Source organism: Camelus dromedarius, chromosome 20 (assembly GCF_036321535.1).
Source record: "Camelus dromedarius isolate mCamDro1 chromosome 20, mCamDro1.pat, whole genome shotgun sequence".
In the NCBI taxonomy this organism is placed as follows: domain Eukaryota; kingdom Metazoa; phylum Chordata; class Mammalia; order Artiodactyla; family Camelidae; genus Camelus; species Camelus dromedarius.
The window spans coordinates 1,104,047-1,119,501 of record NC_087455.1 but is presented as its reverse complement, the minus strand read 5'-3'; the positions used below and the strand labels follow the sequence as shown (position 1 = coordinate 1,119,501).

Genomic DNA, 15,455 nt, shown 5'->3' with positions numbered 1-15,455 from the left:
CGAGGCTTCGGGTACACGTCGTCCTCTAGCCCAGCGCCCACTGCCCACCCGGGGGGTCAGTGTCCAGCAGGGCGCAGGCCTGGCCTGCGGGGCTGAGAGGGCAAGGCGGGGGAGCCGCGGACAGCAGGTGGGTCATGAGAGCGCAGCAGTCTGCGGGCTGGGCTACAAATACGGGTGCAGACGGTCTGCAAGCAGACACAGCCCAGACTCACACCTGGATGAGCCTGAGGCTCCCAGATGGAGCCTTCGACGTGGAAAGCCAGGGTGTGTGGGAGCAGTTGCTGGGTGGTGAGGGAGGGACCGAGGCCCCCCTGTGTACAGTGACAGGCCTGGGGGCAGGAGGAGGAGAGGCAGTGGGTCGGGCTCCTGCCCTGTGCACCCTCTACTCACTGGGCACCAAAGCCTCTCCCCTCCAACCACCTCATAGGCCAGCAAACCAGCTGACCACAGAAGCCTCCGTGTGGCTGCCCTTAGGCACAGCACTGTCCGTGTGTCCCCTGCAAGCCCGCCTCTCCTCCTGGGACCCCACTTCAGGGCTGAGGACCCCAGCCACCTGCTTGGCCAAGTCAGAGTGCAGATGTCAGGCCCAGGCAGCTAGGGGCCCAGGCCCGCAGGCTCCACCGAGGGCCTCAGCCGCTACTGGGTGGTGGCAGGGGCGGGTCCAGCCTGGCTTCCTGCCCTGATGTGGTCTCAGGCCTCCCTCTGGCTCCCAGGAAGTGGGCAAGGCCTCAGCAGGGAAGGAAGGCTTGAAGCGGTGGCCCTTGACCACCCCGCCGGCTTCCCCTGATAATGGCGCGGGCGGCAGGGTTCCTGATAATTACTTTAAAAAAAAAATAAGGTGGCTTCCACAGGCTGTCTGCCCCGTGCCCCATCCCCTTAGTGTCCTCCCTGGTGGGGAGCTGGTGTTGGCCTGGCCAGGCAGGTGAGCAGAGGGCCTGCTGTGGGCTCTGCAAGCAGGAGGTGTGGGCCCCAGCCCAGCTGAGGCAGGCCTGTAAGCATGCTCAGCAGAGCTGCGAGAGAGGCTCAGCCAGCATCTTCCATTAATGTTACGACCGTGAAATATGACAATAAAATGATAGCCGTATGGTCGCAAATTTGCAGCCCGCCGAGCTGCGTAGGGTTTATCGTCACTCAAACGCGCGGAGAGCTGTAAAATGTTTACAGAAAGGGTCGTTTGCAGCCATAAAATCCTCTTTTCTCTCCTAAACAAGGCTGAGTGGAGCCATTTACCAAGCCCCAAATGCTCATCAGGGGAGAGGGAGCATCTGTTCTCCCCAGGAGCGTGCGCTGATCTTCCAGAACAAATTAACAGAAATGGGTGCTTTCTAATTAAATCAGGCCTCGGCTGGGGTGGCCTGTGAGGGCAGCACTGCTGTGCTCGCACCTCGGATGGCCCTGCTCCTGTGGGCCAGCAGGTGTGCCCCTCAGCCAGGGACCTGGCACTCCATGCCCAGCCCACATGGGCTCTCTGGCACCTTCCTGCCCCGCCTAGAGATTCTGACCCCATGGGTCTGTGGTGGGCCCTGCAGGAGTGCCGGGCTGGCTTCCAGAGGCTGGGCTGCCTACCTGAGTCCTTGGTGGGGGGGCTCCTGGGGGTCCGGGCCCTGGGCTGACCTCCTGGGCTGGGCGAAGACTGCAGGGAGATGAAGGAAGGCAGCTTGGAGAGGCTGCTGGAGCCCGTCCCTGCCGAGGCAGCCTCCTCCTGCAGAGACAGCTCCTCCTGGTCCAAGGACAGGGAGGGGGAGTGGGAGGCAGGAGGGGGGGAGGAAGGGGAGGGGGAGGACGGAGAGGAGGAGGAGGATGGGGAGGAGATGGAAGAGGGGGGGGCTGAAGCTGCAGCTAAAACCCGTGGGGAGGGAGGGGGGGAGGCCGGGCCAGCAGCCACGGCGGTAGGGGAGCTCGTTGTCTGTCTGCTGGGTCGCTGGGCAGCCGAGGACTTCCTGTGGGAAGGAAGGGGAGCAGAGGTGTGAGGGTGAGCGGCTGTGTGCAGGGCAGGGGTCTGGAGGGTGCTGGTTGACCACCTGTGCCCCGCCTGTCTCAGCAGTGAGGCTCCTAACCCTCCCTGCCCCTTCGGTCCCAGCAGCCAGCAGGCCTCGCCGAGCAGGTTCAAGGCGGCCCTCAGCCCCAAGGACAGGCTGATGATGTCATGGGGCATCCAGCCCGAGGCAGCTCCATGTTGTCCCTGTTCTCACCTTCCGGAGGCTTCCCAGTCCAGGGCAGGTGAGTGCAACGGGGCCAAGCCATGAGCATCGCCCCAATCCTCCCCTCCCCCGGGGAGTGGGAGTGGGCAGCCGAGAAGCCCCGCCTTCCTCCACAGGCTGGTCTGGGCCAGGACGCCCTCAGCTCTGTCCTGCCTGGGGACCGGGGGCGGGAAACCTCTACGGCTCACTCGCTCAACTTGGAGGTTTCTTTTTGGGTCTGAAGCCCAGAGCTGGGCAGGGCCTGGGGGCTCCCCAGAGAGGATCCCAATTGTGCCCCAGAGCAGGAGGGCCCTTTTCCTGACCGCCCCAAGGGTTTACGCATGCAGCACCCACTGTCCCCGTCACCTGGGCCCGTGGCTGGTGGAAGTCCTGCTCCTGGGGGGCGCACTGCTGGGTTCCGGGGCTGGGGGTGCGGCTGTCCGCCGGCCGAGGTGCTTCTGGTTACGGTGGAGTAGCTGGCACTGGGCGCCCCGCGGGCAGACACCCCGCCGGGAGAAGTCGGGGCACAGCAGCGTGTGCTTCTTCTTGCACTGAGGGAGGAGGAGCGCAGCTGGGTGGGCCAGTGAAGGCCGGAGAGCTTCCTGTTGGATGACTAAGGCCCCCAGCCCAGAGTGGCCCCCAGCCCACACTACCCTATCTGTAAGATGTCCCCTGAGCAATCTGAGGGTTGAGTGGGGACCCTTGCATGCTCACAGACCCTGTGGGCTGGCTTGGGGTTTCTCAGGGCACTAACTCCTCCTGACCGCAGCCCACCCATACTGGCAGAAGTCGGGGGTGGTGGCCACTAGTCCTGGGGACTCACTGGGTGGGGTTCAGGCTTCAAGCCTGGGGGTGCAGCAGGTCGGCTGAGGCCACGCCGTGTGGAGGGAAGGCCGGCCACACACCCGATCCATCACACCTGTCACTGTGGCTAATTATACCCGTGGGGGGGCGCGCCATCGGGCAGGTGCTCGGGGCAACATAGCCTCAGCTCTGCCTGCCAGGCCTGCAGGGAACCACAAAGCCTCTGCCCAAGGCCTGTCCTTCTTCAGCTCTCCTGCCCCAGGATGGGAGCTGCAGAGACCAATGCTGCAGCCCTGCTGTGTGCCCACTTCCATCTGGCCCTTCTAGGGGAGGGTGTCTGGGGTGAAGCAAGATTGGGCACCCCAACTGCCCCTGGTGTTGGACACAAAGTGCTGGAGAGACAGACTGGATGAGAACCGCCACAGGCAGAGTCCTTGCCAACCCCCCAGAGCTGAGTGTAAAACCAGCCCTGGTGCCCAAGCAGCCCTGGATGCCCAGGGGCACAACCACTGGAAACACGTGGCCCGGCCTTTAGACCGCTTCCTCCTGGGCCTCATAACCTGCCACCCCGGACATCTGTCCTCAGAGTCTTGGATCTCGGCCCTGTGCCCAGCACCCAGGACGAAGCGCCTGGCTGAGGACCCCACGGAGTGGGCGCCCGTCCCAGAGCAGGGTCTGGGCGCTGGCCGCATTCTTGTCCTGGCCCCTGCTGCTGCCAAGGGATTAGAAGCCCCTCACGCTGGTGCCTGGAGGCAGGTGGCAGGCTCTGAACACCCCTGAGACCCCTGCCAGCTCGTCCCCGTGCCTGGCAGACCCAGCCCTGCCCCTCAGCAGAAGACAGGCTCAGGCTAATGCCTGCTTGCTTCTCCTTCCCTCCCTCCCTTCCTTCACTGACATAAAAACTGAGTGATTATTTCTATAAGCGTAAAAGAATCTGAATCAGTAGTTAAACAGTAAGGGAAACTCTGGCACGGATTCCTGAGGGGGTCTCATTCCAGCCCCATGTGAACTGGCCCAGAGACCAGGAGGACAGAGGAAACTCCTCAACACTGTTTACTGGACCAGAACAACCGTAAGCCCAAACCTGACCGGGACTAGATGAGAAAGGTACATTTAGGCTGATTTCACTTAGGAACAATGACTCCAAAGTTCTACACAAATTATAAGTAAACTGCATTTTGCAATGTGTAAAAACACTGATATGTGGAGACCAATTTAAGTTTATGTCAGGAGTGCAAGGTTAGTTTAACGTCAGAAAATCAGTGAACAAACACATGCACATTAGCAGACGAAAAGAGAGGCACCTTGATGGATAGGAAAGCATGTTCAATGAAAATTCAGCCACAATTTACAGTTTAGCAGATTAGTGACAGAGAGGAACTTCCTTGGCTTAATACAGAGGTTCTTCGAAGAACCTTCCAGAAAGCATCACCCGCCACGGGCGTGGCTGGAAGCCCACTGTCACCTCTCGTCAACTTCGCATGGACCACAGGGAGGGCAGGAGCAGGAAAAAAAGGCAATGCATTTAAACTCAAAGGAAGAAAAACAGTTGTTTTCTGCAAAAGATACGACTGTTTATGTAGAAGAACCCAAGAGAATCTGTGGATAAATTATTATAATTATTAACAGAGTTTAACAAGGTTGCTGGAAACAAAATCAATTATTAAAAATTGTATGTCCGTATCCCAATGAACAGTGAGAAAATAAAATTTAAAAATATGTTATTTGTAATAACAATAAAACTGACAGGAAAAAATTCTAAGAGATAAATAAGAATTTTATTCGACGACATCGAAGGAGAGGCCTGTGTAACGGGAGGCGGACGCCTTGCTCACGGGCAGGAAGACGCACTGGAGACAGGTACCAGTTCTTGCCAAACAGAGGCCCAGATTCAGGCCAATCCCCATCAAAATTCCAACTTTTAAAAAACTTACTATGAATTGAAAATATATTTCTGGAAGAATTAAGGGCAAGAAGAGCTAAAACAGCCATGAGGAAGAACAAGCTGAAGGAATTTGCTTTATTATTGTGAAAGACTGAGCAGCTCAAACCTGCGAGAGAGCCTGGCACCGGCTCCGGCCAGTCAGCAGTGAGGAGGGCAGAGCCCAGAGACAGCCACCCCGAGGAACCTGCTCCCAGGGGGCCAGCTGCGGGCACAGGCCCGTCGGGCAGCCTCCGTGCTCGGGCAAAACGGCATCGCCTCCCGCTGGGCTGAGAGGTGGCCACAGGGCTTGGGGCTGCGGCAGCACCACTCGCGGGAGGCGAGGGTCCTTGCTCGAGACCCGAGATGTGCGAGCTCTGGAGAGAGCAAACAATGTTACTTCCATTACAATTAAGAGCTTCTGATGAAAAAGAATATGAAAACGAATGTATGTCTGCATATGCATGACTGGGACATTGTGCTGGACCCCAGAAATTGGCACATAGTAACTGACTGTACTGCAATTAAAAAAAAAATTTAAAAAAAAAGAGGGTCAGTTCTTCAAAATGCATCACAGAAAACTGAAAAAACCACAAACTGAAATATGATACTTGCCACTAATACAACTGACAAATGATTAATATCCATAATATTTTACGTTGATGTATTTTAATGTTCATATTTATATTTTATAAGTTTCCCACAAGTTATTAAGAGAAAGCTGACCCAGTGGGAAAACGTCCCCACACTCCCTTAAAAAGAAACAAACTCCAGGTGGTTTTCAGCAGAGAAGGCACCAGGGGTTTAAACACTGGGGAAGATGTTTGGTCTCATTTAAATCAGAGGAAGGCAAATTAAAAAATTCAGAAAGGTAACTTAATTCTCAAAGTGGTCAGAAAGAAAAAAAGAGGCTGAGAGTCACGAGGGCTGGCAGAGAAGCGGGTCCACGACTAGTAACAGGCACCGGCCGCCCAGGAGTCGCGTGTTTCCTGCCACAGCAACTGCCACACACTCTGTGCCTGTGGCCCCCACCACAGGCTCAAAGCCCTGGTCTCCTCGGGGGACAGCCGAGCCTGTGGCACAGACTGTTCCCCAGATGTCGGCCTGTCCCCCGTGAAGCCCATGCCACAGGGACCAACTGAACCACACACCGTGGCTCTGGGGGCCCTTCTGTCCAGGGCCTCCCCCGCTGGCTGTCTGCTCCAAGCCAGCTGCTCACCGTGCAGAGCTGGCCTGGGGGTGCGGGCCTTCCCACCCTACCTGGGTCCCGCCAGCTCATCCCCACCCTCAGCCTCCCACACGGTGGCCTCCCTCACCAGTCCTCCCTCCTGGAGGCAGGTCCTCCCTCTGCTGCCAGCAGCTCCTCCACTGGTGGCCCTCAACGTCCCCAGTCCCCTGTGACTCACCAGCTTCCCTCCCACCCTCCAAAACCAAAGCTGCCCCTTCTCCACCTTGGAGGTGCCCCTTCCTGCCCATCTCCGCCCACCCGCTGTCCCTCTGCGCGCCTCTCGAACGCATCTGCCGCGGTCAGTGTCCATGGGGCCTAGGGCAAGGCCTGCCTCATTCACTTTGTCATTCCCTCCAAAACTGGTACCCAAATGCAGTGTGGTATCTTAGAACAGAAAACAGAAATCAGTAGAAAACTGGGTAAAATCCAAATACAGCCTCAAGCTAAGTTGGTAGTAATGTATCAGTGCTAATTTTTTAGTTTTGACAGACAGCTGGTATGGTCACATCAGACGTTAGCAGTGGAGGAGCCTGGGTGCAGAGGGTATGGGGACTCTGCTCCATCAGCAACTTTTCAGTAAATCTACGGTTATCACGAAGATGCTTATCACACAATAAATGATGAGCACTTGGTGCTGGGCCCCACGCAGAGAACAAGCCCAGAGGAGGCGGCGGGGCAGGTGGCGGGGCACCAGGGCCCCGCTGAGTCAAGGTGCTGGCTGGACTCCTCCCGAGTGCATCGGAGGTCACTGGAAGGCCAGGGCCCAGCAACCACCGGAGCTGATCCCAAGGGTGGGCTCTGTTGTCTGAAAAGGACACTTAGATGGGCAAGCATCGGGCGAGACAGCTCGGGAAAAGGCAAGAAAATGCCAACTAAATACAGATGGAGAAGGTTAAAAGCTTGAGAGGCAACAGAGAGTGTTAAACACACCTGCACACCAATACAGTGAAAACCTAGATACAGTAGATCAGTTTCTGGGGAAAGTAAGCCAAAATTGGCATGAAAAGAAACAGAAGGAACTTCCACTTCCTGTAAGATGAAGTAAGTAGACACATTTGTCCCCCATCCCTCCGTGAAGCACAACTAAACCCTGATAACATTAGACGGCTCTGAAAGGCGGAGAGAAGGCAGGCCACCAGGGACCTGGGGACCCAAGGAGGGAGACGGCCCTGGGTCCTAGGACTTGCTCCTGCCTTGTCATCCTGACCTGGAGCTGAAGCAGCTGGCAGCTTGGAAGTGCCAACTCAGGTGCAAAAGCTGAGTGCGGAGCCCTGACCCCTGGCGCCCCTCTCCATCCTGCTTGGGTGGTACCAGAGGATGCCCCAGGGAGCAGGAACGCGGGACCCTTCCTCGACCGACCCGGGAGGCTCCAGTGGAGGCTGAGTGGGAAGTAAGTACTGCCCCCCCCCAGGACTAACAGGGAGGCCCCTCAGGTGTCCCTGGAGGCTGAGTGGGGAACCGGGGTTTCTAGCTCCACTTGGCAGCGACACGGCAGCACCTCCACTGCCCCGTCCACCTGCCACAGGTGTCTCAGAGAAAACCAGCTGAGGCAGAAAGCTTATACGAGATTCAGGATCTCATAGCAGCCAGAATGTCCAGGTTTCACCAGGAAATGACTCATGGTACCAAGAGCAAGGAAGACCTCAAACTAAGTGTCAGCTAGCACCAGGCGGCAGAGGCACCAGCCACCTCTGACAAGGGCTTTCAACAGGCACTTCCAAACACGCTTGAAACAACGAAAGCACAGGAAGTCTCAACAAAGAAAAAGAAGATTTAAGGTAGAATCAAATGGAACTTTTAGAACTGAAAGACATAATAAAAAATAAACTGGGATAAAAAAAAAAAAAGCCCCTGGCCACAGGCTCAAAGCAGCAGAGAACACCGAGGGGAGTCAGAGCTGCAGACAGAGTGATGGACATCACCCAACCTGAGCGAGAGAGGACAGGCTCGAAGAGGAGCAGAGCCTCAAGGGCCAGCGGGGACACGGCCAAGGACCCACCTCTCACACAAGGAGGGCTGTGGAAGGAGAGGACGTGTTCAGAGAAATGATGGCTGAAAATGTCCCAAACGTGGCAAAAAAACATAAACCTAGAGATTCAAGAGGGTCAGCAAACCCCAAACAGGAAGAACCAAAGGAATTCACCAAAAAATACATCACTGTCAGACCTATGAAAGCTAAAGACAAGGAAGCAGCCCTTGAATCAGCCAGAGAAGTGACGCTTTACCTGCAGGGGACAAACGTCGAATGACACGACAGAGGCCAGAGGGAGCGGTGTTGCATCTTTCAAGTGCTGAGAGGAAAGAGCTACCGACCCAGAACCCTCTATTCAGCAAAAGCCTCCTTTGGGAAAGAAGGGAAATCAAGGCGTTCTCAGATGAAGGGGACCTCGGAGCATGCTGCCAGCCGTCCCGCTAACAGTGGCCAAAGGAAGTTCTCTAAACAGAAAGGAAACCACCAAGAGAAACCTGGAGCGACAGCAAGGAAAGACACGGTGAACACACTCGGCTTCCCTGAGTGTCCCCCGCTGTGCCTGACGGCTGAGGCACAGCTCGCACAGCGTGCGCATGAGGCTCAGTCCGCAGGGGCAACGTCCCTGGCAGTTTCCACTTTGGGGGGGGGGTGAGGTTTTCCCTGAGCTGGGAAAACCACAACACCAGTAGGCTTCGACAAGTAACAGACACACAGTGCAATGCCTAGCGCACCCCCCCAAAACTACATAAAGATATACACTCAAAAACACTATATACAACAGCCAAAACATGGAAACAACCTGAGAGTCCATCCACAGATGACTGCACATAGAAGCTGTGGTATATTGATACAACGGAATACTACTCAGTCATAAAAAAAAGAATGAAATAATGTCATTTGCAGCAACATGGATGGACCTGGTGATCGTCATTCTAAGTGAAGTAAGCCAGAAGGAGAAAGAAAAACACCATATAAGGGGAGAGTGTACGGCTCAGTGGTAGAGCACGTGCTTAGCATGCACAAGGTCCTGTGTTCAATCCCCAGTGCCTCCACTAAAAAAAAAAATTAAATAAATAAAGCTACTTACCTCTTCCCTCAACAAACAAACAAACAAACAAACAGAACACCATATGGTATCACTTATATCTGGAATCTTGAAAAAAACATAAGTGAACTTATTTATAAACAGAAACAGACTCACAGACACAGAGAACAATCTTACGGTTACGGGGTGGGGGAGGAAGCGGGTGCAAAGGGATAAATTGGGAGTTCAAGATTTGCTGATACTGGAAATCATAAGCAGAACGAAACGACAACATATGGAATGAGAGAAAATATTTGCAAAAGATGAGAATGACAAGGGCTTGATTTCCAGGATATATAAACAGTTCATAAGACTTAGTAAGAAACAAACAACCCATTCCAAAAATGGGCAGAAGACCTAAACAAGCAATTCTCTAATGAAGACATATGAACGGCCAATAGGCACATGAAAAAATGCTCAATACTGTTAATTATCAGAGAAATGCAAATCAAAACTACAATGAGGTATCACCTCACACTAGTCAGAATGGCCATCATTCAAAAGCCCTGAAGTGATAAATGCTGGGGAGGCTGTGGAGAAAAGGGAACCCTCCTACACTGCTGGTGGGAATGTAGTTTAGTGCAGCCATTATGGAAAACAGTGGGGAATTCCTCAAAAGACTAGAAATAGACTTACCATATGACCCAGCAATCCCACTCCTGGGCATCTATCCAGAGAGAATCTTTAATTCAAAAAGACACCTGCACCCAAATGTTCAAAGTAGCACTATTTACTAAGACATGGAAACAACCTAAACGTCCACTGACAGATGACTGGATAAAGAAGTTGTGGTGTATTTATACAATGGAATACTACACAGCCACAAAAATAATAATGCCATTTGCAGCAACATGGATGGCCCTGGAGAATGTCATTCTAAGTGAAGTAAGCCATAAAGAGAAAGAAAAATACCATATGAGATCGCTCATATGTGGAATCTAAAAAAAAGACAAATGAACTTATATAAAACAGGAACAGATTCACAGTCATAGAAAATGAACTTATGGTTACCCAGGGGGCAGGGGGTGGGAAGGGATAAATTGGGAGTTTAAGATTTGCAGATACTGATAGTTACATATAAAATAGATAAACAAGTTTATACTGTATAGCACAGGGAACTATATTCGATATCTTGCAGTAGGTTATGGTGAAAAAGAATATGAAAAGGAATATATGTATGTGTTTGTATGACTGAAACATTATGCAGTACACCAGAAACTGACACAACATTGTAAACCGACTCTACTTCAATTAAAAAAAAAAAGCACAATGGGATTTAAAAAAAAAAATAGATAAACCAACATAAAATTCTAAGAAATGTTCAAGTAACCCGTAGGAAGGCAGGAAAAAGAAACGGAAAGAACAGAAGACAAAAATCAAATTGCAGACTTAAGCCCTAACATAGCAATAATTACATGAACTGTAAATGACCTAACTACACCAACTGAATGACAGAGATTGGCAGAGTAAATTTAAAAACATGACCCCACTATCTGTTGTCTACAAGAAAGTCACTTCAAATATGATGCTATAGGTAAGTGAAAAGTAAAAGGATGGAAAAAGATATATCACGCAAACATTGATCAAAAGAAAGTAGAAGTGGCTCCGTTAATACCAGATAAAGAAGACTCAGAGTAAAGATTATCAGAGACAGAGAGGGACATTTTATACTGATAAAAAGGACCAATTCAACAAAAAGACACAGCAACCCTAAATTGACATGCACCAAATAAAAGAGCTGTAAAATAAGTGAAGTGAAAACTGGGATATGTAAGGAGAAAAAGACAAACCCACAATTACAGCTGGGGACTCCAACGTCCCTCTCTCAAATACTGACTGAACAGACAGAAAATCAGCAAGGATACAGAAGAACTAAGAAATGCCTTTAACCAGCAAAATCTAATTGACATTTATGAAACACTCCATCCAACAAGAGGGGAACACACATTCAAGTGCCCATGGAACATATACAAGATAGACTGTATCCTGGGCCATAAAACATACCTCAAGAATTTTAAAAGAGGTAACACCATACTGAGTGTATTCTTTACCATGGTGTACTCAAACTAGAAGTTAATGACAGGAAGATAACAGGAAAATCTCCAAGCACTCAGAAACTCAACAACACACTTCCAAAGAATCTGTGGGTCAAAAAGGAAGTCTCGAGGGGGAAAAAAGGAACTGAATGAAAATATAACATCTCAAAATTTGTAGGACCCAGATAACTAAATTCATAGAGAACAAATCTTTAAGTCAATAATCTAAGCTCCCACCTAAAGAACATAGGGGAAAAAAAGATCAAAAAACCCCCAAAGCAACAGAAAGAAACAATAATGGTAAGAGTAGAGATCAATAAAATTGAAAAGAAAAAAACAGTAAGAGAAAAATCAATGAAACCAAGAGCTGGCTCTTTGAAAAGATCAGCAATACTGACAAATCTCTAGCGAAACAAAGAAAAAAGAAAAGTCACATATTTCCAATGTCAGGAATGAAACAGGATCACTGCAGACATCAGAAAGATAATTAAGAAATACTTCAAACAATTCTACACATGTACATTTAACAACTTAGATGAAATGAACCAATTCCTAGAAATACACTACCTACCAAAACTGACTTAAGAAGAAACAAAAAATCTGACCAGACGTATATATAGTTGACCCTTGAACAGTACAGGTTTGAACTGTTTGAGTTCATGTATATATGGATTTTTTTCAACAGATACAAACCACAGCACTACACGACCCATGGTTGGTTGAATCTGTGGATGCAGAGCTACGTATATGGAGGACTGACTGTAAAGTTATTTGCAGATTTTTGATGGGGGTGGGTTGGGGTATTGGTGCTCCTAACCCCTGTGTTGTTCAGGGTCAACCGTTCAGTAGAGAGACCGCATCAGTAATCAAAAGACCTCCCAACAAAGAAAAGTCCAAGACCAAATGGCGTCAACTGCTGAGTTCTACTAAACATGTGAAGAAGAATTAACACTTATTCTCAATTCTTCCAGAAAACTGAAGAGGAGGGAACAGTTCCTAACTCACAATAGTCAAAACTATCTAAGAGGCTAGGCTTATCTTGATTCTAAAACCAGACAAAGATACTACAAGAACAGGAAATTACAGATCAATATTACTTATGAACTTAGATATAAAAATCCTCAACAAAATACTAGAAAACTGAATTCACCAGCATATTAGAAGGATTATACATCATGACCCAGTGGGATTTATTCTCAGAATGCAAGGATGGTTCAACACCCCCAAAATCAATCAACATAATCGTGATTCAATGGGATCAATATGTTTGATTGACCAGTTTAACAGAATGAAGGTAAGAAAACCCACATGATCATCTCAATTGATGCAAAAAAGACAGGGCAAAATTCAACACCTTTTCATAACAAAAACACCAAACAAACAAGGACTAGAAGGGCCTCCACATAAAGGCTGCGCACAGCAAGCCCTCAGCTGGTGTCATCCTCAGCAGTGAGACTGGCAGCTTTTCTCTAAGATGAGGAACAAGACAAGGATATCCCATTTACCACTTTTTTTCAACATAGTACTAGAAGTTCCAGCCAGAGCAATTAGGCAAAAAACGGAAAGAAGGGAGGGAGGGAGAGAGAAAGGACTAAAAAGCATCCAAATCAAAAAGGGAGAAAATTTTCTCTGTTGGCAGATAACATGCTCTTATATGTAGAAAACTAAAGGATCCACAAGAAAACTGCTAAGAGCTAATAAATAAATTCAGCAAAAATTTTAGGATACAAAAGGAACACACAAAAATCAACTGTATTGCTATACATTTGTAACGAATAACCTAAAAAGGAAATTAAAAACAATCCCATTTACAATAACATCAAAAAGTATGAAGTGCTCAGGAATAAATTTAAGCAATTAGGCAAAAGACTTGTACACAGAAAACCACAAAATATTGCCGAAAGAAATTACTGAAGGTCTAAACAAATACAAACACATCACAGATTCATGGACTGGAGACTTAATATCGTTAACACAACAATACTACACAAAGTGATCCAGAGTCAGTGCAATCCCCGTTAAAATTCCAAAGGCCTTAAAAACAACAAACAAAACAGAAATAGAAAAACCCACCCAAAAGTTTATATGGACTCTCAAGGAACCCTGAATAGCCAAAATAATCTTGGAAAAGAAGAACAAAGTTCGAAGGATTCAGATTTTTTGTTTCAAACTTATTACAAAGCTACAGTAATCAAAACACTGGCGTAAGGACAGACACAGACCAACGTAACAGAACGGAGAACCAAGAAGGAGACCACACGTGTGTGGTCAACAGATTCTCAACAGTGGTGCCTAGAGCAGTCCATGGGGAGAAGACAGTCTTTTCAACAAACGGTGCCGGGAAGAGTGGACATCCATCTGCAAAAAAATGAAGTTGGGCCCTTATCTGACACTATATGCAAAAAATTAACTCAGAATGGACCAAAGACCTAGACCATAAAACTCTTATAAGGAAACACAAGGGAAAAGTTCATGACATTGGATTTGACAAAGTATCTTGGATAGGACACAAAAACACCAGGAGGTAATAGGAGAAATAAATAAATTGAACTTAAACAAAATGAAAAAATTTGTGCATCAAAGGACACTATCAGAGTGAAACGACAACCCACAGAGTGGGAGAGAAATGTGCAAATCACATCTCCAATAAGGGGTTAATATCCAGAATATATAAAAAACTCCTGTCACTCAACAACAAAAACCCCCCAAACAACCCAATTCACAAATGGGCAAAAGACTTGAATGGACATTTCTCCAAAGAAGATATGCCAGTGAGCAACAGGCACATGGACGTGCGCTCAACATCACTCACTTTAAGGAAATGCAACCTGAGATCACAACGAGATGCCACCCACTAGGCTGGTTATTTAAAAAAAAGAAAAGAACAATGGATGAGAATGCGGAGAGAACGGAACCCTCTTGCCCTGCTGGCAGGAACGTAAACGGTACAGTCATTACGGAGCGCAGTGTGGCAGCTCCTCAGAGAGCTAAACACAGAATTATCATCCAGTCCAGCAATTCCACTCCCAGGTACCCTCTGCGCAAAGGAGGGCAGAGCAGGACTTGGACAGACACTCGTGTGTCGGTGTCGGTTTGCAGCAGCGTGAGTCACGGTATCCAGGAGGCACCACCGAGTGTCCATTTCCAGGCAAGGAGATGGACAGGGCGTGGGACGTCACTCAGCTGCAAAAGGAATGAACTGTCGCGCTGCAGTGTGTGGACCTTGTGAATGTGATGCTGAGGGAAAGCAGCCAGACGTGAAAGGACAACCACTGTACGACCCACTTATGTTACATCTCTTGAACAGGCAAGCTCACTGAGACAAACGTAGATGAGGGCTTGCCAGGAGCTGGAGACAGCAGGGACAGAGTCACTGCTGGCTGCTTAGAGACTGTGCCTGGGGTGACGGTTTCAGCGCTGGAAGCAGACAGGGGTGGTCGTCGTACAATGCTGTGAATGTGATTAATGCCACTGAACTGTACACCCGAAAACGACAAATTATACGTTGTGTTCATTTTACCGCAAGTAAAAATGTAACACACCAAACCCCACTGTGCCATGTACTTAAATGGGTGGCTTACGTGGAATGTGAATTCTATCTCAACAAAGCTGCGAAGAAATGGGTAAAGGCTTGGCCAACAAGCACACAGGGGCTGGATGTCACCAGAAATACAAGAAATGCAAACCCACACCATGGTGAGAGGTCACTTCTCATCCACCAGCAGGGCTGAAGCCGCACAGAGCCCCGCACACCACACACGTGCGCAGCGGGCTCACCCCAAGAGCCCTGACTGGGAACACCCAGATGACCGTCCACTGACCAGCAGGGAGCAGGAGTGGTCTCTGCACACAACAGAGAGGCCTGCGGTCCTGCTCGCCGCCACAGTACGACGACCCTCAGACCACGCTCACAAGGGAAGCCAGGTGCCAGCGTCTGCTCACTGCAGGCCTCTCATGTGTGAAATGCCCAGAGAAGAGGCTTACAGAGATCGAGGCAGATTTGTGCGCTCTGGCCGGGGGCCTGCCTATAGAAGTCTTGGGAGGTGCTTTGGAGTGATGGAAATTCCTAAAACTGGGTTGTGGTGATGACTGCACAGCTTTGTAAACTGACTAAAACCCACTGATGGGAATGCCTGCGAGGATGGGCTGGACGACACGCAAACTGCGCCTCGGTAAAGCTGGCTGTTACAATTTCAATGGCAGCACAAGTCGGAGAGGAGAGGATGGGGG

At 49.7% G+C, this 15,455-nt stretch overlaps 1 protein-coding gene across 2 annotated transcripts in view; it reads right to left on the bottom strand.

Annotated features, from left to right (window-relative positions):
- Positions 1-15,455, bottom strand: part of ZC3H3 (zinc finger CCCH-type containing 3) — an 82,945-nt gene that overhangs the window by 517 nt on the left and 66,973 nt on the right. For both annotated transcript variants that reach the window (XM_031439775.2, XM_064476755.1), the window contains exons 10-11: positions 2,547-2,731; positions 1,567-1,940 (exon numbers count right to left, since the gene is read on the bottom strand). In XM_031439775.2, coding sequence (XP_031295635.1) covers positions 1,567-1,940; positions 2,547-2,731 — 559 coding nt within the window. The remainder of the gene's footprint in view (positions 1-1,566; positions 1,941-2,546; positions 2,732-15,455) is intronic.